This window comes from Paroedura picta, chromosome 7, assembly GCF_049243985.1.
Source record: "Paroedura picta isolate Pp20150507F chromosome 7, Ppicta_v3.0, whole genome shotgun sequence".
Lineage (NCBI taxonomy): Eukaryota > Metazoa > Chordata > Lepidosauria > Squamata > Gekkonidae > Paroedura > Paroedura picta.
The window spans coordinates 92429501-92453054 of NC_135375.1; the positions used below are offsets into that span (position 1 = coordinate 92429501).

A 23554-nucleotide genomic window follows, 5' to 3' on the forward strand; every position below is an offset into this window, starting at 1 on the left:
GATGCAGGAGGCGTTCAGGTGTCTCTCCCCCCCCCCCCTCCAACTTCTCAGTAGCTTTCAGTATCAAGACATCTTCCTGCTTGAGGCCATATAGGATTTAAAGGAGATACCAACAGCATGCAAGCGACGCCCAGCTCTAGTTCTGCATTTTATTTTGCCCAGTCATCCATGCTCTTATAAAATCTCTAAAGATAGATTCCGGTGGGTAGCCATGTCGGTCTGAAGTAGCAGAACAAAATTCGAGTCCAGTGGCATCTTTAAGACCATCAGTTTTATTCAAGGCCTGAGCTTTTGTGTTTTTTTAAATCCAAGAAACAAAGGTGGAGTTTGTAACAGCCATTAGGCATTTACACCATTGCACTGTTTGCTGTCTTATGCTGTTTTACTGCATTACTATATGACTTTCAAACACCAACTGGCCCCTACTGTCCAGCCTGCCAGTTAAGATTTGCCTCCCTCCCCAAAGCAGACATCCTATAAGGTAGATGGGGCTGAGTGAGCTCCAAGAGAACTGTTATGTGAGAAGAGCTCTAACAGAACTGTGACTGACTCAAGGTCACCTAGCTGGCTGCATGTTGAATAATGGGGAATCAAACTTGGTTTTCCAAGTTAGAGGCCACCATTCATAAGTTGGCTCTCCCTGCCCCCATACCTCTCTCCAAATAATTCCTGATTGAATGCATGTTTTTATATCCCATTAAAACTCCAGGGAATAGGGTAACCTTATAGTACTTCCAGAGATGGCCTCCTCCTTGTTTTCTTGGAGAGCTGTTCCAGAAAATGGGAGCAGTACAAGAAAGTGCAGGCCCTAGTTGATGCCATGTGGGGTACTTTAGTGAAGGACAGCCCAGACAAAAGGAAACTGAGCACAATAACACAAAAGGGGATGAACATGGAGAGAGAGTTCTTGAGATACGTTGGCTTGAAGCTGTGAGGGGCTTTACAGGTTATTACCAATAACCTCATTGGAGCCTTCATAGTCTTGGGATACAGCTGCATCAGAAAGCTGTCTCTTGTGAGTGGATTTCCCCAGAGGTATCTGATGAACTATGGAGAGGAGGGGGGGGGCATTAGCCCCAGGCCTCACACTCATGGAGGGCCTCAGATTTTTTGATGTTATTTTCAACCAAGGTTATACATGCAATTAGAGAGATACTTTGAGTGACTGGAAGAGGCAGCCCTGCAGAGATATTAGAGGATAACCTTATTTTGTTTTTTTGCACTGGCATTGTAAATTTTTATTGGTGGCCTTGGATCTCTTTGGTGCTGGTAGAAGATTTGATGAGGGAAATAGAGTGCTGAACTGGATGGAGCCTTGGTCTGATCCTGCCGGGCTCTTGTTTTATGGTGCAAGCCAGCATAGTACAGTGGTTAAAAGTGGTAGCTTGTAATCTGGCGAGCTGGGTTTGATTTCCCGCTGCTCCACATGCAGCCAGCTGGGGGACCTTGGGCTCGCCACAGCACTGATAGTGCTATTCTCACAGAGCAATAATATCAGGGCTCTCAGCCCCACCTACCTCACAGGGTGTCTGTTGTGGGGATAGGAAGGGAAGGCAATTGTAAGCCGCTTGGAGACTCCTTCAGGCAGTGAAAAGAGAGGTATAAAAACCAATCCTTCTTCTGAGTCACAACAAGGTGGACCTCCAATGAAGGAAGGTTGTCTGCTTTCTCTTTTCTGCCATTGTAAGGATGAATTTTGGGGGGTAAATATACAACTCTACAGCACAGAGAATGTACTCTTATCTCATTAGGAGCAGCCAGATTTGTTGCTGTGCTGGACAGGGAGCAGAGGACAGGGATCCCACAGCACCGGCACAGGTACAATATTAAGTATAGCTTGCTGGTAGCAGTAGTTATGGGGCATTTACCAGTGGAGTTACGTGTATGTATGTGTGTGTGTGTGTGTGGGGGGGGAGATCCCCTTAATCGATATCAACACACCAACACCCTGCAGTTGTGTTTATTCAGGCCAGTTCTCTTGCTGGTTGAAGCTGCCAACATGCAGTTATTTGTACCGAAAGATCTTAACGCTGTGGTTGTAACAGTCAGCAACCGCCACGAGCCCATGTTCCATCACCGAGAGTCCGCTGGGCCCTTGCAGGCCGTGGGTGGCCACAGCAGCACAGAGAGAGGAGTCAGGATTAAACATCACGATGCAGTTTTGTGCTTCGTCGGCGACTAGGACGTTCCCGTGATTATCCACGCAGACTCCAGAAGGGTTTTCAAATGTGAATTTATTCCCGTACTGGGGCCCTATGGTCTTGGACACGCTCCGTTCCCTGTCGATAACTTTGATACAGCAGCCCTGGAATCTCCCAAACAGCTGTCCTTCTGTAACTAACATCTCTTCATCCTGGGGGAGAGGAAAGATTATAATGAAAGGCCAATAATAGTGTTTTGCCCTGACATGGATACTTCAATTAAAACATGCCTGGGAGCATTGTAAACATGCCTTACTGGGTTTCAGTGCTAGCCAGGAATCTCACCAAGTTGCTGGGTTATTTGGGGAGCCTCTGTCAAAACTCTGCGGGTGGCTGCCTTTCTGTCCTTCAGAACCTGCCTTTAGAGACTGGGGGTTGCCATGCCAGCTCAACATGTGTTTCCATTCCTTTGCTGCATTGAAGAATACACCCCAGTGGATGGACGTGCTCTGCACTTGTGTTCTCAGCCCTGGGAATGGGCAGGGAGGGTTGTGGGCACGCTTCCCTTGCTTGTGTTGTGTGGCTAGGGTGCCTGTCAAGCCACCATGTGGTTGCATTGGGGAGTCCCTGTTGAAGCCCTGGGGATCTCTTCCTTTCTGTCCTTCAGAAGCTGCCTTTGGAGACTCGGGGGAAGGCTGTGAGTGTAGGGAGGATGCTAGCTTGGCTTCCAGTGTCGGGTGTGTATGTGGGGTCTCCCCAGGTGGAGTTTCCCTGTGAGCTGGATGCCACTGGCTTGTTCCTGAGCCAGTCCATAGAATCTGTAACTGCAGTGTCTTTTCCAGAGAGAGCACTAGGGAGATCTGTAACTGGGACTCCAGAAATATAATCTGCCCCCCATCTAGGTCAGGGCAAAAGGATATTCAAACACAGAAAGGCAGCAAATGTTCCTGTAGCTGCTGTTTTCCATTCTTAATTCCCAGTGCGACAATTATGTGTAAATTCAGACAAAGGGTGTGATGCATTCCATGCTGCCACCCCACAAATACATTTGCCAGCAAGCATTTGCCCTGTAATCCATTTCCCCATACCTTATTGACCGCCACGCGCACGGGCCTATGAAATCCTTCTATTGCATGTGTCTTCAAGACAGCATTCATTCTCCAGTCCACTGCGATAACGTTGACCTTCCCTCCGTTGTTCCAGTCCGACACGGCAATACTGTTGGATTTCAGCACCGCTATCCCATATGAATGAGGCCAGTTGATCTTGGGGGACTTTAGTTCGTGGATCAGCTCACCGTCTTTGGAGAAGAGCTGGATTATTTTCGTCCCGTTGGTCACAAGTAGCACCCCGTTCTTCATGCAAGTGATGTCTCCCAGACCTTTTATTGGCTCGAATCCATAGGAGAACCGTTGCTTCGCCTGGCCATCGGGGTTAAAGACCTGGATGTGTCCGGTTCCGCTGTCTTTCACCACCAAGTCGCCCTCGGGGGTGGTCGTCAGACTCGTCGGCCAGATCAGCTTCCCAGGCAATGATCCAAATCCTCCCAGTTCTCTCTCTAGAGTATTGTAATAGATCTTCTGGATGCCAGAAAGTCGCCATTTGTTATTAAATTCATGCAAAGCTATCTAACAAACAGGAAAACAAAATCCATTAGCTCAGTTACCTCCAGGTGCAACCCTGATTTCTATCTGAGCAACCATAGAGATGTTGAATCCCACATAGTTTTCTAAATTAAAATCTGGATCCCCATTAAAAGACCAACCCCCCCCCCCCCAATAAAGATGAATAGTGTAAGAGGGCTGCTTTTAATTGGCAAAGATGTGCATGAAGCAGAAGGGTTTTTTTTAAAAGCCTCTGTCATTCCCTCCCACCCCTGATCCAAACTAGGGCCGTGCAAGCTATCTTTTGCATTTAAAAGGTGATAGGAGATCACACAATTCCCCCATCTGCAGTTTGACTTCAGATGGTGTCCATGGCAAAGTATCAGGCTTGCATGCAAACCCCTTTTGTACATGAAATGGTGGAGGGAAGTGACCCCACAGGGTTCTCAAGGCAAAGAGATCGAACAGGTGTGTTTCCTTTGTGTCATGACCCTTGTCTTTCTTGGTGGTCTCCCATCCAAAGACTAGCCAGGGCCAACCCTCCTTAGCTTTTGATATGAGGTCAAGCTAGCCTGGACTCATTCAGTATGTTAAATATTAATATATTATCATGACATGACCTTTTTTTTGGCTGGAAAAGACCCCTTTCATAGATGGGTGATGGTCCCCAAGATTAGAAGAAGAAGAATAGTTGGATCTTATATGCCATTTTTCTCTACCCGAAGGAGTCTCAAAGCAGCTTACAGTCGCCTTCCCTTTCCTCTCCCCACAACAGACACCCTGTGAGGTAGGTGAGGCTGAGAGAGTCCTGATATTACTGCTCGGTCAGAACAGCTTAATCAGTGCTGTGGCAAGTCCAAGGTCACCCAGCTGGCTGCATGTGGGGGAGGGCAGAATTGAACCCAGCATGCCAGATTAGAAGTCTGCACTCCTAACCAAACTGGTATAGTAGGCTGACTTATAGGGCTGTTTTGTTGACCCCCCTCCCTGAATGGTTCTCCAGTATGCCTTAAATTTTATGCACTCGGGTGGTCTTCACATTTTGGTATATTGACGACTAGTCTGATCCTGAATGTTGTTTAATTTATGGAGGAAGTCTCAATTCTTAGCCTGACAGGGTCTCCCAATGTTTCTTCTGAGAGAGAAGACAGCCTTAGAACAAACAATAACTAATAACCCATACAGAAGTTATTAATAAAAAGCAGCATAAAACCAGCAGGGTAAGACTCGAAAACATGATAAAAGTAGCTAAATTAAAGAAACATGATCCAGGAGTTGGAAGAAAACCAGGCTAGGGGTCTGGAGGATGTGCAGTGTTCAGTGGTATTGCAGAAAGGGAGCTGAGGCGTAACTATCCACTGTTGCCTGGTGAAATTAAGAAATATTGGAGCCAAAGAAAACTTTACAGAATCGAAACAAAGGTCTATATCAGGCTTGCTCCACAGAGGTTTCATGAAACCCTGGGGTGGACCCAAAGCTTCAGCGATTGAGTGGGAGGGCTTCAGCGATTGAGTGGGAGTTAATTAGGTTTTAAATATATATTTGATTTAAAAAAAATTATCTGTGATGGCCATATATGGTTATGTCAGTGCCCAAAAGTGGGCGAGATTTGGGGTGGGGAAGGACCTCAGTGGAATTTAATGCCATGGAGTCCAAAGCAGCCCTTTCCTCCAGAGGAACTATCTCTGTAGTCTGGAGATGAGCTATAATGCCAGAGATCGCAGGTCCCACCAGGGGACTGGCATTCCTGTCTGCGATTCTGTTTCCACCCATGTCCAGATGGGCATTCGCATGGAAGGAACAGCTGAGAGCTCACAACGTTTTGGGACCTCAGAAAGAAGAGCCACCGTGGAGTGGTGGTTAAAGAGCAGCGGCCTCTAATTGGGAGAGCTGGGTTTGATTCCCACTTCTCCACATGCAGGTGACCCTGGGCTAGTCACAGTTTTCTTAGAGCTGTTCTCACAGAGCAGTGTGGTCAGCGCTCTCCCAGCCCCACCGACCTCACAGGGTGTCTGTTGTGGGGAAAGGGAGGGAAAGATGTTTGTAGCCCTTTTGAACTTCAGGTAGTGAAAAGTGGGGTCTTAAAAAAGCAGGCCTCCTTCTCCTAATTATTCCTTATGGTACTCTCAATCAGGGCCAAGAGTTTGGGGATCTGGGTGGAGCTACAGGATCGAAGACTGCCAGGTTCCATGCTAAGGGGGTCATGTTACCTCTTTGAACATAGTAGCGGTCGATCAAGGTGGCCGCCTTTCTGCTCCCAGGAATCTTGATTCATCCAAAGGCCGTCCGAGTGTCTGTTGCCCCAGCACCCTCCCTCCCTCTTTCGTGTGCTCCCCATCCCAGCTGCCTCCTGCTTCCCCGCCTCTCTGCCAGCTCTTGAATCCCTGCCTCAACCTCTATTGTTACATCAGTGCTACCTAAGGCTATCAGCAATGGGCAGAGATAGGGCCAAGGGAAGCCAGCAGCAAGACAGAGACACCTTACCTCCTCATCTTCCAGCTCCTTCAAAAAATAAGGGTCTAACATTGTGCCTTGGACGGAGTTTCACCCTGGAAGGTAAAGGAGTTAAATGACATGTTGATTTCAAGGCTGTACAGGATTTAAAAAAAAATTAAAACAAGCAATATAGCACAGAAAGCTGTAGCAGTGAATCTAGAAAATCCCATGAGAAGTTTAGTCAGTTTGGTGTAGGGGTTAAGAGCAGGTTGGATTCCCCACTCCACATGCAGCCAGCTGGGTGACCTTGGGCCAGTCGCAGTTCTTTCAGAGCTCTCAGCCTCACCTACCTCACAGGGTGCATTTTGTGGTGAGAGGAAGGAATGGGGATTGTAAGACTCCTTTGAGTAATAAAAAGTGGGGTACAAAAATTCCATCCAGTTCTTGAGATCATTTAAAATAGAATTCAGGAAAATATGATGCCTGCAAATTTTCCCCAGCGTAGTAAAGGCTGCACGGTTTTTGGCAGGAAAATGATACCCAGTGTCCAGTTTCTCCTTTGAAATTGCAGCCCCCACTGCTCTATTGCTCAAAAATGATGACAAAACTGCACGTTGGCTTGGATCCCACCTAAAATTTCCATGGACTGAAGGGATTTCCATCTGCGGAATGTCTCTTTCCAAATGCACGAATCGTTCATGCTGCAAGCCCTTCTTTGATCCCTTCTTTTTGGTTTGCACCCACGGTAAAAGGAATCTACTCCCAGGGGCCTGTTCCACAGCTAGCCCTCAGCCCTGGCACCGTGCTCAGAGAAGGCAAGAGCCCAAAACCTCCCACAAAAGAAGAGAAAGGACATAAACTCACTCAGCCCCTGGGTGTGGCGTGGATGAAGCGGAGCTTCAGCAGCAGTTACTGTTCCCATAGAGCTATCCCCGAGAGAACGATCTCCAGTGTCATGGTGCAACAGGATACCTTCATCTGCTTGGCTCTTAGTTCTGGTTTTCTGAGCCCCAGCTTCTGCTCTCTGGAAAGAGTACGTCGTGCCATTTAGCAAAAGGATGGTGTAAATAATTCCTGGACGGTGGATGGTGAAGCAGAGTATTTCAAAACAACAGGATCAGAATACCAATCGGCCCAGTGCTCAATTTAACAAGTCGATGCACCCTTCCCAGAAATTAGCAGGCCACTTGCAGTTAAAAAGGAGATCTATTCTGTGCAAAGCAGTCCTACGTGGAGTGGTGGAATGAGACAGGGGCTGGTGGGATGGCCGGTCTCCTCAGATCTCTCAAGCTATGCAGGGCTGGCCCTGGTGGTTACTGGATGGAGACCGCCAAAGAAGTCCAGGGTGCCTGCACAGAGAGGCAGGTGATGGCAAACCATCTCTGAACATCACTTGACATGAAAGCCCTCCGGGGTTCCCGTTAGTCAGCTGGGACTTGACTGGCACGTCACATGCACACAGCTCTGCATAGAGTGCCACTCTTTACCCTATCGGAGCTGGTGTGGTGCTAGAGTTGGACTAGAATCTGGGAGATTCCGGTTGAAGTCCCCATTTGGCCACGGAGGTCTGCTGGGTGACCTGGGGCTAGTCATTTCCTCTTTGTCTAACCTACCTCACAGGGTTGCTGTCAGGATTAAATGGATGGTGAGGAGAATACTGTAAGCTTTGGGTCCTTGTCGGGGAGAACAGTGGGGTAAACATTTTTGGAATATGCAAGGTCTGCTGTGTCCATAACTGAGCGGAATATAAGGGGTGACCTACAGGGGGCATCGTATATTTAGCATAGATAGGATAGGAACTTCCCAATGGTTTTCAAATGATCTCCTCCAGCATCCTGATTGGCTCAACATGAGACATCCTGCTTTTTGAGTGCACTTTCTCCCTGCTTGCCTCTGAACAGAAGACTGACCAATTAGCTAGATAGTTAGGTCTCTCTCTCTTTCTATACATTGTTGTTTCTCTTCATAAATAAAACTATTTTATTCTTTAAGCAGCCAGGTGCTTCTATCTCTCTGCATATTCAGACTCTGCCAACAAAAATGAAACAAGCAAATAAATAAAATTCCTTTGTCTTGATAAAATTGATAGCTGGGAAATACCCCCCCCCCCCAAAAAAAATGCTGCTGCCGTTGTCCCTTCTTCAAAAGGATTGAAGTTGGTAAATGAAGGGCTTGTGGGAGCCAGTCATGTGCATGACCTCATGATATAAAACAGCACATGGAGAGACGGGGAGCGTGGCACAGTTGCCTAGCAATTTGGTGCCTTCCCCCTCGGCTATTCTGCAATTCCCAGATGGCGTATACATACACAAAGACACCCAAATCAACCAATTTAGAAGTCTCAGTCTATTTTTGAGTGTTTGCAGATGCTGTTTGTAATTGGCATCCCCATTATGATTTAAGCCACAGGGAGTTTTGTGGAGCATTGGGTAAGGCTGCAGTCCTCAAAAACACTGACCTGGGAGTAGGACCCACTGAATAAGATGGAAGGGGACTTCCTCCTGAGCAGACCTGCATAGGATGACTCCCTCTGGGTGTGAGCTGGGACATCTCTGCTTCCGTAATGATTTCAGAAAGATGTCTGGACAGGCAAGCCGCTCATTCTCAGCCTCTGCTTCCATTCAACTGTATGGAGATAAATAACATATTTCCTGGCCTACCTTGCTTTTGTCTGCATTTCCCTGGTTTTACACATAGTCAAGTGTTCCAATAGACTGCTGCAGAAGATGTTCATTGGTGTACAAACTGCTGTCACGCTGGGTCTTTGGCACTCTGCTGCTCTCGGCCAGAGAATCGCATTGGTTTACGGTAGCCACAGGGACAGAGGGAGGAATAGTGGAATTATGCATATAGGCTCTTGCACCATCAGCCTTCTAATTGAGGAACTGTACAGTCCCGCCTTTCATTCTCTTCTGATTATGTCTGACAAGTGAGGAAAAACCCTTGAGGGGCATGAAAGATCCATTGCTCAACATCTGGAAGTGTTGCAAGTGTGTTTTACTAGAAATGCAACAGTACGGAGGCATTTACTGCATTCTAGTTATAATGAGGAGGCAGCTTTTAATTTAATTTTAAAGCCTAATATAATTTTAAAGCCCAACTAACTAATTTGATTAATACTTAACTTTATATTGTGAATGTTTTTAATTTCTGGGGTTACCTGCCCTGAGCCGACTAGGGAAGGACAGGATATAATAAAATTGTTGTTGTTATTTACAAGCTGGGACCCAGGGGCTCCAAGACGCTTGCAAAGTCCTGCCTGCTGTCTCTCTTCCTCTGCGGAGAAGGCTACAGGTGTGTCTCTGGTAATCCTTATTTACCCATTGATTGAAAACAACAGGAGGCTCCTACAGGTGTCGTACTTGGTCTCTTATGATTGTTAAATGCAATTCTGCCCTCTTATAAAGGTCATGTTTCTTGACCATGAACCCTTTGCCTTCACCAGGTTGGACCTTTAAACTGAAAATCACCTGACTTAACCAAGCTTGTTTATCTTTATCTAGCATCAGTCAACTAGTTCACAGAGCAAGTCTTCCACCAGCTCCTTGGGGTTCTGGCTGCTCTCATAGGCTTTCCAGTCTCACAAAAACAACGGGTCTTCAGGCAGATGTGTTTGCCCTCCCCAACGCAGTGCAGTAGCCTTCCTCACATAGGTGGGCTCGCCACATTTCCAGGTAGAGCTTCTTGGACATGAAGTGGAAAGCAGAGATTTCCTTGCAACAGTGCATTTACCATCCTGTTTGTAAGCCCAAATGTCCAGGGGTAGTTTACAATGCAGTCTGAAGCAGTTACACTCTTCTAAGTCTGATGAGGTTAGGCTTGCCAGCCTCCAGGTGGGACCTTGAGATCCCCTGAAATTATAGCTCATCTCCAGATTAGACATATCAGGTCTCCTTGAGGAATTGTCTGCATTGGAGGGTGGACTTTATGGCACTGTACCCTAGTGAAGTCCCTGTCCTCCCCCAGTTTCATTGCCAAATCTCCAGGGGGTTCCCAACTTGGATCTGGCAACCATCCCCCACTGGTGATGGGGGGGACCTGGCCACCCTATCTGCACCTTAACCCCCACTGCTGCTCCATGTGGTGCAAAATGGAGTTGACCATGTCGTGTTGTACCAATATCAGTTTCACTTAGAACAGGGGTAGTCAACCTGTGGTCCTCCAGATGTTCATGGACTACAATTCCCATGAGACCCAGCCAGCATTTGGAGGACCACAGGTTGACTACCCCTGATTTAGAGCATAAACCTGAAAACGACATCACCATGTTGAGGTTCTAGGATTCGCCTGAAACTGTATGGTAAAATCATAAGGTTTGGGATGAATCCTAGGACATCTCCCTACTGTGGTGATGTCACTTTCAGGTCTGCACAGGAAGTGACTTCACAGCATGATGCTGATGACATTGTCCCCCTCCCCCAGTATCCCTTGATGGTGTCCAATGCTTGACTGACCACCTTCAGGAACTGGCAGGAGGCAGCATCCTGAAGACCATGAAGCCCTTTCACACATGCGAAATAATGCAGTTCCAATCCACTTCAGCAACCATTTGCAAGCAGATTTTACCGTTACACACAGTTACACCCAGTTGTAAAGTGGATTGAAAATGCATCAGTGTGTGTAGAAAGTGCACACTAGATGATGGACAGGAACTTAGGGAAAGAATTTCCCTTACTTTAGTGTGTCTAGGCGATGAAGGGCTTAAAGCAGTGGTCCCCAACCCGCGGGCCGCGGCCCGGCGCCGGGCCACGAAGGCCTTAGCGCCGGGCCACGGCTCCTTCTTCCCTCCCCCCCGAAGCGAGAAGCTCGCCAGGCCATGAGCAAAGCGGCCGATTAGCTCGCAGCCCGGCAAGCTTCTCGCTTCGGGGGGGGGGGGGGAGAGAAGCTTGCCGAGCCGCAAGCTAATCGGCCGCTTTAGCGGCCGATTTGCTTGTGGCCCGGAGGGGCCGGGAGGGGGAGCCGCGGCCGCCGGCATGGCGGCAGCACAAACGCGCGTGCGGGCAGTCCGCGCATGCGCACTTGCGCTGGGGCTGCCGCGCGTGCGCAGGCCCCCGGGCCGCCCTCTCCCTGGACTCCGGAGCAGCGGTCCGCAGCGGGCGCAAGCTTGCGGACCGCTGGCTTAAAGGTCATAACCAGCACCTTGAATTGGAGTTGGAATTGAAATTGTAACCCATGGAGCTCTTTTAAGAAGGGTGCGAATTGGTTGCATCATGTAGCCTCTGCCATAAACCACAGGAAAGATAGACGGGTTTTATCTTTGCAGATTTTTAGAAGATAAGAATGAAGAGCTCGCATTCAAAGTGGCTAAATATGGTAATTTGATAACGAAATGCCGGAAGGAATGGTTAAAATGTAGATGGATAGATTCGGGGTAGCCAAGTATATCTGCAAGTATGTATGAAGTTTTATTGATTTTATGCAAGGGTCTTTTTTTCTGACGCATTGTATTATATTTTACATTTGCTTGGGCGATATTTTCTGATGGTCCTGGACTGAATAATAATAAATGATTTGACTTGACCATAATCAGGCTGCTGTATTTCCTGCTTTCAAGGACAACTCAAACCAAGAACACCTTGAAGGAATCGAGCCATGAGGTTACAAAAGCATGGCTCAGCATGGATAGAGCCTAAGAACCAAAAGAGCTGGTGAACCAAATGGCCATTACATCAACCAACCTGCTTTTTGAACAGCAAGGCTGTTCCTCTGGACATCCTTTTGGCAAGTTTGGATGCCCTGAAGTGAGCAGATGTACTTTATTATTTTCTGAGGTGTTGGTGCAAACAGGACAGGAGACAGATATGTTAAAGGTAAAGATAAAGGTATGCCCTGTGCAAGCACCGAGTCATGTCTGACCCTTGGGGTGACGCCCTCTAGCGTTTTCATGGCAGACTCAATACAGGGTGGTTTGCCAGTGCCTTCCCCAGTCATGACCGTTTACCCCCCAGCAAGCTGGGTACTCATTTTACCGACCTCGGAAGGATGGAAGGCTGAGTCAACCTTGAGCCGGCTGCTGGGATTGAACTCCCAGCCTCATGGGCAAAGCTTTCAGACGGCTGCCTTACCACTCTGCGCCACAAGAGGCTCACAGATATGTTACTGCTGGTGTAAACGGCTGCTCTTGGGAAGGGCAACTCCAAATATACATACACTTGAGCTATGTTGTCATGGAGGAGTTTTGATGACCATTCTGGGTTGATTTTAGCGGGGCTCCAGGGAGCTGTTTGTGGGATTCAGCATCACTGCAAGGTGTAGGTTGGCTCATTGCCTTACTGAGAAAGTACATGGTGGGGGACTTGGAGGGCTGCTAGCAGCCAGGAACAAGCCAAGTGACACCCCACATGGGGCACCTTAGGGGCTGCCTTGATTTCCCCTATCTCCCCTGGTCTTTGCATGCCCAGATGTTCCCTCTTGCCCCCTTTCCTCCTCCTGTCTCAGTGGGGCATCTTTTGTCTCTGCCACAGAATCATGAAACTGACCTTTATACAGAACATCAATTCTTGGAGTTCTATGTTGCTAGAAACACGTACCATGAGAATGGCAGTAAAACCCTGAGCTGGCAGTCAAATCACTGGAGGATATGCGAACAGCAGTGCCTTCTGGTTTTTATAAGGCTCAAGTGAATACAATGGTCGGAAAGTTCCATAATCTCTGTGAGGGAACAACGCTGTCTTTGCCATTTAAAAAAAAGTTGTTGTAAAGGGTTACCAGCAGGTTTTGCTTTTAAAGTAACCACTTCTGTTTGGTATATTTCCTACTCACAGGGAATTGTGTACACAGGAGACCACTCACTGGACACATCTGGAAGAGGGTGGTGGGAGTTTCAGAGTTGTTTGTGCATGTCAGCACATGCCTGGAAGTGTGTGAAGATCAGGGATACTGTGAACATTGGAGAGGACATTTTGGGCAGGCAAACACACTATGCTGTAACCAATGGTGAATTGAACTTCAGATGTTCTCTGCTTTCCAATGACTGAGTCAAATAACTTCCTATCTGCTCACCAGATTAGAAGTCGGTGCTCTTAACCACTACACCAAACTGGCTTTTAAAGGCTCTTAAAGCAGTGGTCCCCAACCTTTTTATCACCGGGGACCATTCAACGCCTTTTACTGAGGCCTGGTGGGGGGGGGGTAGTTTACTCCTCTACTCTCAACCACTGCCCTAATGCTCTCTGATCGCTACGGTAATGTTTAAACATCCCTTCAAAATAAGATACAGACACGCCACAACAATGAACATAAGGAACATTTTATTTTCATGGAAATTTTAACTCATGACAATGACAAATCAATGGGAACCCTGAGCTTGTTTCTCTGCAACGAGATAGTCCCATCTGGGAGTGATGGGAGACAATAACACCAGAAGTGTGTTGTAAAGGGCCGGGGGGGGGGGGGGAGAGAAGGCATCCTTTGGGGCCCACCTCCAATTAGTCAAAGGACCACATGTGGTCCGCAGCCCACAGGTTGGGGATCGCTATCTTAAAGGATGTGGAGGGCGGCAGGATGTATGACTCCAGTAAGGTGGTGTGAGAAGGCATCTGCTTGAATTGAATTCAATATCATTGATTTAAATAGCAAAACTAAAAAACAGCCTCCACCACCAACCACCCTGCTCAACTGCTTATTTATAGCAACTGACTGACTGATTGGTTTGCTCACTCTTTATTTTCACAGTCATCTGCTGAGTGATACCTGGCCAGGAGGGGTCTGTGGGAGAGGGAAGGAAATAGGATTCCTATTGGGCTGTGAGAGAAGGTGCACGTGTGAAATAATACTGGCTACAGTGCATTGTATTGTATGCTTCCAATAGGCACAAAATAACTGGATGAACAGGACTGAGCTGCTTGTGAAGAGACCAGAAAACCTTCTCACATAGACACTGAAGCAGGATTTCTCAATCAGGGATTTGTGACAGCCCTGGAAGGGTTTTTACAAATGGGTGGGAGTTAATTAATTTTTAATATATTTTTAAAAATTTGTTACATATTGATTGGGTGATACCAATCGGCCCAGTGCTCAATTTCTCAAAGCCTGAGGAATGTTTCAGGGGTTTCTCCATGGTAAAAAAGTTGAGAAAGGCTGCACTGAATTCATCTTCCTGGTCATAACGCTGCGCTTGCCAGTTTCCAGGTGATGGCTGGAGATCTCCCATGATTACGACTGATTTCTAGGCAACAGAGATCATTTCACGGGCAGAAAATGGCTGCTTTGGAAGGCAGACTCTATGGTGTGATACCCACTGAGGTCCCTCCCCTCCCCAAACCCTGTTCCCTGCAGGCTCCACCCTCTAAATCTCTAGCCCTGGGGGCTCAAAGCTGGATCATATGGGTGGATTCTGTTTGTGTGAAGGGGTATCTCCAGTTGTGTGCTGTGAACAAGCCTGCGGCTCATACGGCCCATGGTTTATCAGAACAGATAGGCAGAAAAGCAGCCACTGACCAACTCAGCAGGCAATTCAGCCTGAACGGAACTAACCGAGAGCCAGGGATGCTTGTCCCCAGTGAGACCTGGGGATCCTCCATTTTTACAGCTAATTTCCAGGTGACAGTTCCCCTGGAGAAAATGGCTGCTTTGTAGGGTAGGTGCCCAAACATTATACTCCACTGAAATTCCTCCCTGTCCAAATCCTGTCCTTTCCTGGCTCCACCTCCAAGGGCCCCAGCTATTTCCCACCCCAGAGCTGGGAACCCTAAGCTGCTATGAGGCTCTATACTTATAGGCTCATCCGGTTACCTGATGTTCCCTGGGCTGAAAGCTGCAATGTACCCTTCAGCCCAGTTGGGGGAGCACCCTTGTGCTTTCAGCTTCAGGTCTCTGTATCCTCTATCTTGATGGCTTCCTTTCCCCTTAGGAGCTCTGCACAACTGCTATGCCTCTCCCTGTATCTGTTTTAGCCTTAGGACAACCCTGAGAGGGGGAGGGAGAGAATGAGCTGGCCCCAGAGTCACACAGAGAGCTGATTTATGGATCTGAACCCGAGTCTCTTCTGTCTAACTACTCCCCTCTGGTTCTCTACTATTCCTTCTGCCCCCAAGCCATGGCAGTGTGGTACCTGCTCCCTGACGCCAAAGTCCTTTGTTTGACATTCCCCAGAATTATGTTTCGATCTTTGGGAGAGGCCTGGGCTGGTGAGTCCAGGCATGGACTTCAGCAGGTCTGGGCAAGCCTGGCAGAGATCCCCACATAAAAGCCATCTATTTACTGAAGGTGTGCAGCTTACAAAACAAATAAAGCCCTTTCCTGGACAGCAGCAGCCCCTTTTTGGAGTTGCCACATTGTCAAGTTATTTTTTTTTCTTTACTTCATTGACCTTTCTCCCCAATGGGGGCCCAGAATGGCTTATATCCTTTCCCCCTCACCATTTTAGCCTCTAAACTGCGCTGTGAGAGCCGGCTTGGTGTAGCGGTTAAGAGTAGTGGCTTCCAATCTGGCCAAGCGGGTTCGATTCCCTGCTTCTCCACATGCAGCCAGCTGGGTGGCCTTGGGCTCATCACAGCCCTTATAGTGCTGTTCTCACAGAGCAGTCCTGTCAGAGCTCTCTCAGCCCCACCTACCTCACAGGGTGCCTGTTGTGAGGAGAGGAAGGGAAAGCAATTGTCAGCTGCTTTGAGACCCCTTTGGAGAGTGAAAAGCAAGGTAAAAAACCCAATTCATCCCCTTAATTAGGCTGAAAGTGTGTGTGACTAGCCTGAGGTCACCCAGCAAGAGAGGAACTGACCCTGGGTTTCACAGCCCCCAGTCTGACTGAATAACCACCACACCACACCGGTTCACAAAAATTGACATCTCTAGATGAGTGTGGCTGGAAGGCAAGGCAGAGTGTGCCTCCGTGCTCTCCAAGGCCTGTGCCAGGCCCCGTCGAGCGTGAGCCAGCCCTGCCTGGAGTGGAGGGGCAAGGGCCTTTCACATCACCTCCCCCAGCCCCTTTAAGCTGGAGAGGCCGGGGAACTGACCTGTTGCCTTCTCCAGGCAAAGCAGATGCTTTCCTGCTGAGCCACGTCTCCCCCTCCTCCCATCTGCTTTTCTCATCTTCGAGTGCGGCTCATTCATCAGCAAAGTTGGCTGCTCCAAGGCTGTCGCGTGATGAAGGCTTCCACAACCGCCCCGCCATGAGCTCGATCAAAACCATATGCTTTGGCAGGGAGCGAGGTTTCCAGAGCGGCTTGCTTTCACGCTGCTGCGTGCAGCTGGTGACCTCGTGACTGGAGGCGAAAGCATGAGGTCTGGAAACGAGGCTCCAGCTTGGCTTGGAAACTTTGCCCCGGAGGCACAGGGCCAGGATGCGTCTTGTCTGTGCTGGGCTCCTCTGATTTCTTCTGCAGAAAACACAAGATACAAGGAAACCCGGCAGCCCTGTTAATGAAAGCCACCCTATCTGCTGAGCTGCCTCTCCAACGATTCCTGGTTGCTGGGTCTCTGTGAAGACTGCTGGTCTCGGTGACAAGATCCAAGAAGGTGTTTCTTCTGTCCAAGAGTTTACACTCTGGGTTTTCTAATTTAGAAGAAGAAGAGTTTATACCCTGCTTTCCACTGCTCGAAGAAGTCTCTTCCAATCGCCTTCCCTTCCCTTCCTCTATAGACAACAGACACCCTGTGAGGTAGCTGAGGCTGAAAGAGCCCTGATAGGACTGCTCTGTGAGAACAGCACTATCAGGGCTGCGATGAGCCCAAGATCATCCAGCTGGCTGCCTGTGGAAGAGTGGGGAATCGAACCCTGCTTGCCAGATTAGAAACCACTGCTCTTAACCACTACACCATGCTGGTTCTCTGTATATTACATAAGAGTAGTTTGGAAGTTAAGAGTGGCTCGGGAAATACCTGGAGATTTTGAGGGGGAGCCTGGGTTTTGGGAAGGGCTGGGACTTCAGCAAAGTAAAATGCCATAGAGGTCTACCCTCCAAAACAGCCATTTTCCACAGGGGAACTGATCTTGGTCACCCAGAGAGCAATTGTAATAATGAAAGAGCACCAGGTGTTACTTGGAGGTTGGCAACTCAATATTTAAAGGTAAAGGTAAAGGTATCCCCTGTGCAAGCACCGGGTCATGTCTGACCCTTGGGGTGACGCCCTCCAGCGTTTTCATGGCAGACTCAATACGGGGTGGTTTGCCAGTGCCTTCCCCAGTCATTACCATTTTACCCCCCAGCAAGCAAGCTGGGTACTCATTTGACCGACCTCAGAAGGATGGAAGGCTGAGTCAACCTTGAGCCGGCTGCTGGGATCGAACTCCCAGCCTCATGGGCAGAACTTTCAGACAGCATTTCTGCTGCCTTACCACCCTGCGCCACAAGAGGCTCATGAAATATTTATTTACAGTCAAATCTAGACAGCCTTGTAAGCAATTCCAGATGAGTCATATTTTGAGAGATCCTTAGATGCCCAAAGAGATCCTGCTGTTGGGGTTCCAAGCATGTACTGGCCATGAAGTTGCATTCTTGATCCATACAAGCAACATGCTTGAGCTAAAAACTGGTGGGGGGGGGGGGAAGGGGAGGGAGGCCAGATACGAACGTCCTGACAGAAGAACAAACTGCATACGGGAGTGGACATAATGACTCTAGCAGGTCTTGAAGGACATTGCACTTCCCACGTGTGATGTGGTCCAGCTGACACAAATGAAGTTAAGAGCCTAGAGGTTAATATGGATCCCCCATTTAGATGCATCTTAAAGAAAATGTTTTCTTCCTTCTCCATCTAGCCTATAGAAGATCGTTTCAGAGGGTGGCCATATTGGTCTGCAGTAGAACAGTTAGATCTTCACAGATGCTAATTTCCTGCTCCAAAGCATTTCCCCTCATCTCCGTTCAAGATGATCACAATATGCATTGCACGTTTGCCTCCTTAACAAGGATTCTTTACAACGCCTCTCTGTTTGCGGTCAGACCCCATCTTGGTTTGAGAGAAAATCTGACCACTAGCTGCTTCTCTCAACTTTGCCTGCACCTTGCTATTCTATTGCTCTGTAATGGCTTCTCTGTGCTGGACATGTACAGATGTTTGCCAGTTTCACCAAAGGCTGACCAGCAATATCAGCACCCACTCAGAAAACAGGAAATGTACTCTTCAGCCAGATGTTTTGCTTTTCAGGAGCTGTCTGGATTCCTCAGATGATATCATTATGGACCCTTGGGAGTGCTTAGCTGCTGCCTTTTCTCTCTGCTACCTAGAAACTTTGCCCATTGGCAGGTCAGTGGTGCTGCTAGAATCATAGAGTTGGAAGGGACCTCCAGGGTCATCTAGTCCAACCCCCTGCATAATGCAGGAACTCACAACTACCATTAGTCATGATTAACCACAACCACTATTTTTGCTCTCAGAGCTACAGCCCACCTGGCAAGCTGAGCCTCCTCACTTCACCTAGGTAAAGGTAAAAGTAAAGGTATCCCCTGTGCAAGCACCGAGTCATGTCTGACCCTTGGGGTGACGCCCTCCAGCGTTTTCATGGCAGACTCAATACGGGGTGGTTTGCCAGTGCCTTCCCCAGTCATTACCGTTTACCCCCCAGCAAGCTGGGTACTCATTTTACCGACCTCGGAAGGATGGAAGGCTGAGTCAACCTTGAGCCGGCTGCTGGGATTGAACTCCCAGCCTTATGGGCAAAGCTTTCAGATGGCTGCCTTACCACTCTGCGCCACAAGAGGCTCTTTTTCACCTAGGTAGGGGGGCAACTGTCATGTTAGAAACAGTAAGTAGAGCTGGGCATGACACATAATCTACAGTTCTACAACAGCCAAAATAATTGCAACAGCACTGACGGATGAGCTTTTCAGTTTTTAAACCGACAAAGAGCTTTGGCATAAAAAAAGAAATCTAGAGGCCAAAGGGCTTGTGAAGAAATGTGTCGAGACATGTTGTCTGATGTACTGCAAGTCTTTCCTCAGGTTTAGATGATAAAATCAGACATGTACATACATATGTTTTCCTCCAGGGTTTCTATTTTTTAACTGATCCAAGGTGCCACAACTCCTTTTCATTCAGTACTTTCAAAATGTCAAACTGGTGAGGCTCCTCCATCCTTTTGAAAAATTCAGAAGAGCCCAGGAGGAACCATCTTCTTGCAGAAGGAACAGCTATTCAGAACCAGCAGCTTCCATCGTAGATGCTTGGCTCAGAATCTCCTGATCTTCTACGATTGTTTCAATGGCAGTCATTTTGTGGTTTGCCGTCTACCTCCTGCACATTCACTCTGCCACTGGGTTGCTGGTCTCCAGGGGGGTTTGGAGATCTTCCAAAATGACAACTTATTTCCAGACAACAGCAGTGAGTTCCCCAGGATAAAATGGACAGTATCCGTGTTTGGAATCCTGATCAGGAAGAAAGAGCGCAAATTGAAGAGAAAGCAATGAATGTGTGATTTGTTGTGAGTCTAGTCATTATCAAGTCAACAAAAGGAGGACGGGGTAAGGAAATAGAGTTTTCAAATCTAGTTTGGGAAATTCTTGGTGATTTGGGGATAGAATCTGGGAAGGATGGATTGGAGGGTTTTTTTTTTTTTCAGAGAAAAGGGAATTTTGCTGGGCTGTGATGTCACTCTATCTTCTGTACCCTATGGTATGCCATAGAATCATAGAGTTGGACGGGGCCATACAGGCCATCTAGTCCAGCCTCCTGCTCTATGCAGGATTAGGGGTGGCCAACTTGTGGCTCTCCAGATGTCCACGGACTACAGTTACCATGAATCTGCGCCAGCATGCCAATTTATGCTGATTTATAGGAACCCTGTAGGGTTTTCAATGCAAGAGAGGAACAGAGGCGTTTTGCCATTGCCTGCCTTTGTACAGCAACCTTGTATTTCTTGAGGTGGTCTCCCTTCCCAGTACTAACCAGGCATGAACCTGCTTAGCTTCTGAGATCTGATGAGATCATCTTGCTAGCCTGGGCTAGCCAAGTTAGGGCATGGTACATTTTAGGGGATAACTCATCCCACTGGTCCTATGAGCCCTAGCCAGGATACTCATAGCTCAGCGCCATGGTATGAAGCTACATCTCTCTGGCATTGGGTCAGGCCCACTTTGAACACTTGTATCCAGTAGGGGGACTAGTGATGGGTACACTGGGAATTGCTTGGAAGAAACCTGTTGAAGGGTGATGAATGGGGTTTTCCACCCAATATCTTGAGTGCTGGGCAGCCAGTCAGATTGTGGTTCATAGAGCGAAGCCTACATTGACTGTATTTTGTTTTCATTTGTAGCCCCACCGGGAGGCAAAGCCACTGGCAAGTCAAAAGCTGATAGCAGAATACGACAACGCTGGAGGGACAGTATTTGGCTCTAACAACTGTACTCTACTAGCGCCCTGTGAACTGGCTGTGGTGCTACAGGCCCCGCAAATCCTTAAACCACTCCAGGTTAGCTTTGGAGAGCTGAGGGCATTGGGCTTGCCTGGGCTATCCAGGTCTGGTTCTAAGGTAGGAGTTCAAAAGGGATTTGATGCTATCCTGCCCTCCCCCTGAAGCTGACTTTCCTTCAGGGGAAATAATTCCAGGCGAACTCTGCTTCCCACGTGGCAGCGAAGCCTGATTTCTGCTTGCTAAGTGACCTCCCCCCATTTCCCTGCCGGCTCAGCTCTGCTCATAATGTGTTCATTCATTTGCTTTGGAGACTGTCTCCCATCCTATGGACAACGGAACGGGAGGAAAAGAGCCCTCTGTTTACAGAGGGCAACCTCCCAATAACACTCTGCAAGACGTGTACGCATGTGGTATCAATTAATTTCTGGCTCCCTGCAAGAGTGACTCACTGCTGTGTCAACAAATTTATGAGACTCCGTTTGAGGTGCACAGCAAGACCCTGACAGGCGCACCCAGGCGAGTGCTGTAAATCTGTTCTTTGAAACGAAACAACAATAAAAATAAAACGGGAAGGCACCAAACTTGTTTGGAAGGCAGCCAGGGAGGAGGGAGGACCAAGCCCTGGCCACCTTGGTGCCCCAGGCAGACTGTCCAGATGGTGTTTCCCTTGAGGGTAGGGGCGTAACGATATGCCATTTGGTGCTTTTTCATGGGCCTCCTCTGAATAGGAAGGCTGTCCACTTTATCTTGCCCAAGGGCGTGGCTGGGCCTCCTTCCCAAGCACATTTATTGGGCCCAAGCGCCACTCAGCCCCCTGAGATCATCACAGAGGGCTTGGATCCTGTTTGTTTGCAGGAGAACCGATTTTCAAAGGACCTTCTGGGTCATAAGGCCTGATCCCAGCAGCAGAGATTGTGGCCCCTGACTGGAGGTGTCTCTTTGAAAGGATGTATTCTTACTTGCACAAGAGCCTCTTGTGGCGCAGGGTGGTAAGGCAGCAGAAATGCTGTCTGAAGCTGTCTGCCCATGAGGCTGGGAGTTCAGTCCCAGCAGCCGGCTCAAGGTTGACTCAGCCTTCCATCCTTCCGAGGTCGGTAAAATGAGTACCCAGCTTGCTGGGGGGTAAACGGTCATGACTGGGGAAGGCACTGGCAAACCACCCCATATTGAGTCTGCCATGAAAACGCTAGAGGGTGTCACCCCAAGGGTCAGACATGACCCAGTGCTTGCACAGGGGATACCTTTACCTTTACCTTTATTCTTACTTGCAAGTGGACACCTGAGGGCACACTCCTGGTTGATTGGCTGGTTTGGACAGAGCTCAGCTCCCAATTCGGAAAGGGCCCACTCAGACGTTCAGGCTACTTACATAGATTTGCGAAGGCCATAAAAGTGAGCACGACCTCCCCAGCAAGCAGGGCTGCTCTTTCTCCAGTGCAAAGCAGCAACTTTGTAACTCGCCTCGGGCCTCCGGGGAGAGGCGAGGAATAAATCTAATAAATAAAATAAATACGACAGCCTCCGGGAGGGAACACCCAATTCAGACGTTGCGGCCGTTCCGCGGGTAGTGTGGAATCTCGGACAGTGCTCCGGGGAGAAGCCGGGAGGTTGAGTCTTTAGCGTGGTGCCATCTGGCGCGGAGTGTCGGCTGAACACTCGTCCGCGCTCGATCCTGCCAAGACAGCGAGAGAGGGCGGGCGCAAAGGCTACCCGCCTCTCCACGTGAACGCTTACAAATCCCGGATCGCAACGGGAAGCTAAGGTTCCCGCCGTACGTGCTTTAAAAGCGCCGCTCCCCCCCAAAACGAGATGAAGATTGCTCCGTAGTAGTCCGTGCAATCTGATCACGCAGAGAATAACTGGTGCACTCGTGTGAAAGGGACCCACCTCCCCGTGCATTTTTGCCCCAGTCACAGAGAGCGAACTTTTCTCTCCTTGTTTTTATTAGTCACAGTGAAGCTAGCTTTTGAAGCAAGATGTGAATTGCATCATCATCATCATCGACAGCTGGAAGCAGGAGCCGAGGGGTGGCCCTGAAAGAGCTGTCGCTATTCATTATTCCAGCATAAATTTTCCTGACCCCCTTCATCAGCTATTCCGAAGTGTAGCGCGCATCCATTAAGGGCAGATGGACTTTGCGTACAACAGAAAGGCCGGGTCATTATCTAAACAGCTGAAATTGGACCACCGGGACTTCCTCCCGCATGCGGCAGGAGACACAGGCGCGGTTTGAAAGGAGGGGGGGGGGAAATCAAACTCGCCAGCCCTGTCTCTCACCAGGCAAGGGAAGGGGGAGAAAAACCGCACGGGCAGCAGGAAAACAAACCCAAACAAAAGGCAGCGTTGCCACGTGCGCGCCTGCCGCGCGGTCCGTCCAAGCAGCGCCCTTTGCAAAGGTACGGGCAACCGCGAGCCTTTCCTTGGCGGCTTCAAGTTCCCGCATTGCACATGTGCAGACCCTTCGAGGGAAGGAGCCGATTTGAAGGGTTTGCACATGCCCAGAAGACTCGGGTTACCTTTCCCCCGAGAGCTGCTGCTGCCGCCGCCGCCGCCGCCACTGGCTGAGGCAGCGCGAACTTCGCCGGCCGCGGCCGCCCGTTCCTCCCCGGGGCTGGTTGCCATGCCTACCCCGCGCCGCCCCGCGTGAGCCAGCCCGCCTGCCCGGGCGGCGGCGACGGCGGCGCGGTCCCCATGCCTGCGCTTCCCGGCTCGCTCCCCCCCGTCGGCGGCTGCTCCGCGGCTGGGCTCGGCTGGCGGCTGCCCCGAACAAAGGGATCCTGCTCGGTGGCGGCGGCGGCCAGGTGGGCGCGGGGGAGGCGAGCGGGCCCGCGGGGGGACGCCGGAGGCTTGGCTTGCAGCTAGCGGCGGCGGCGGGCCGGGAGATGGAAGATGGACGGAGACGACGGCGGGGTAAGCGGATGCGGTCGCCCCCTTCGCGCCTGGCCGCGAAACACGAGCCGTAAACCTCGGCGGGCGGGGAGCGGCTTCCCTTGGCGCGCCTGGCCGCCTTCCTCCCCCCGGCGGGCGGGAAAAGCCCCGGGACCCCCCGTGGGGAGCCCGCGAAGAGCCCCGCTGCGCTCCGG

The 23554-nt window shown here is 49.5% G+C and overlaps 2 protein-coding genes across 6 annotated transcripts in view; one reads left to right on the forward strand and one right to left on the reverse strand.

Moving 5' to 3' along the window:
- Positions 1-1944: 1944 nt before the first annotated feature.
- LOC143841283 (E3 ubiquitin-protein ligase TRIM32-like) lies at positions 1945-16262 on the reverse strand. 3 transcript variants are annotated; one of them, XM_077345390.1, is made up of 6 exons: positions 16135-16262; positions 8640-8806; positions 7046-7205; positions 6230-6294; positions 3230-3769; positions 1945-2353 (listed from the first exon to the last, which is right to left on the reverse strand). In XM_077345390.1, exons 4-6 carry the CDS (start codon positions 6269-6271, stop codon positions 2006-2008), a joined length of 930 nt encoding a protein of 309 aa, XP_077201505.1. In that variant the 5' UTR covers positions 6272-6294; positions 7046-7205; positions 8640-8806; positions 16135-16262; the 3' UTR covers positions 1945-2005. The 3 variants fall into 3 exon arrangements, with proteins under 3 accessions (XP_077201505.1, XP_077201506.1, XP_077201507.1); XM_077345391.1 differs by lacking the exons at positions 8640-8806; positions 16135-16262 and having other exon boundaries at positions 7046-7595; XM_077345392.1 differs by lacking the exons at positions 6230-6294; positions 7046-7205; positions 8640-8806; positions 16135-16262 and adding an exon at positions 5956-6110.
- Positions 16263-22933: 6671 nt separating this feature from the next.
- PSD3 (pleckstrin and Sec7 domain containing 3) overlaps positions 22934-23554 on the forward strand; it is a 189595-nt gene continuing 188974 nt past the window's right edge. For 2 of the 3 annotated variants that reach the window (XR_013232652.1, XM_077345394.1), the window contains exon 1: positions 22940-23381. Coding sequence is in view for 2 of the 3 variants with exons in the window: in XM_077345394.1 (XP_077201509.1) it covers positions 23361-23381 (21 nt within the window). In the remaining variant the exon portion in view is untranslated. Of the gene's footprint in view, positions 23382-23554 lie in introns of all 3 variants that reach the window. The other variant, XM_077345395.1, reaches the window with a different exon arrangement.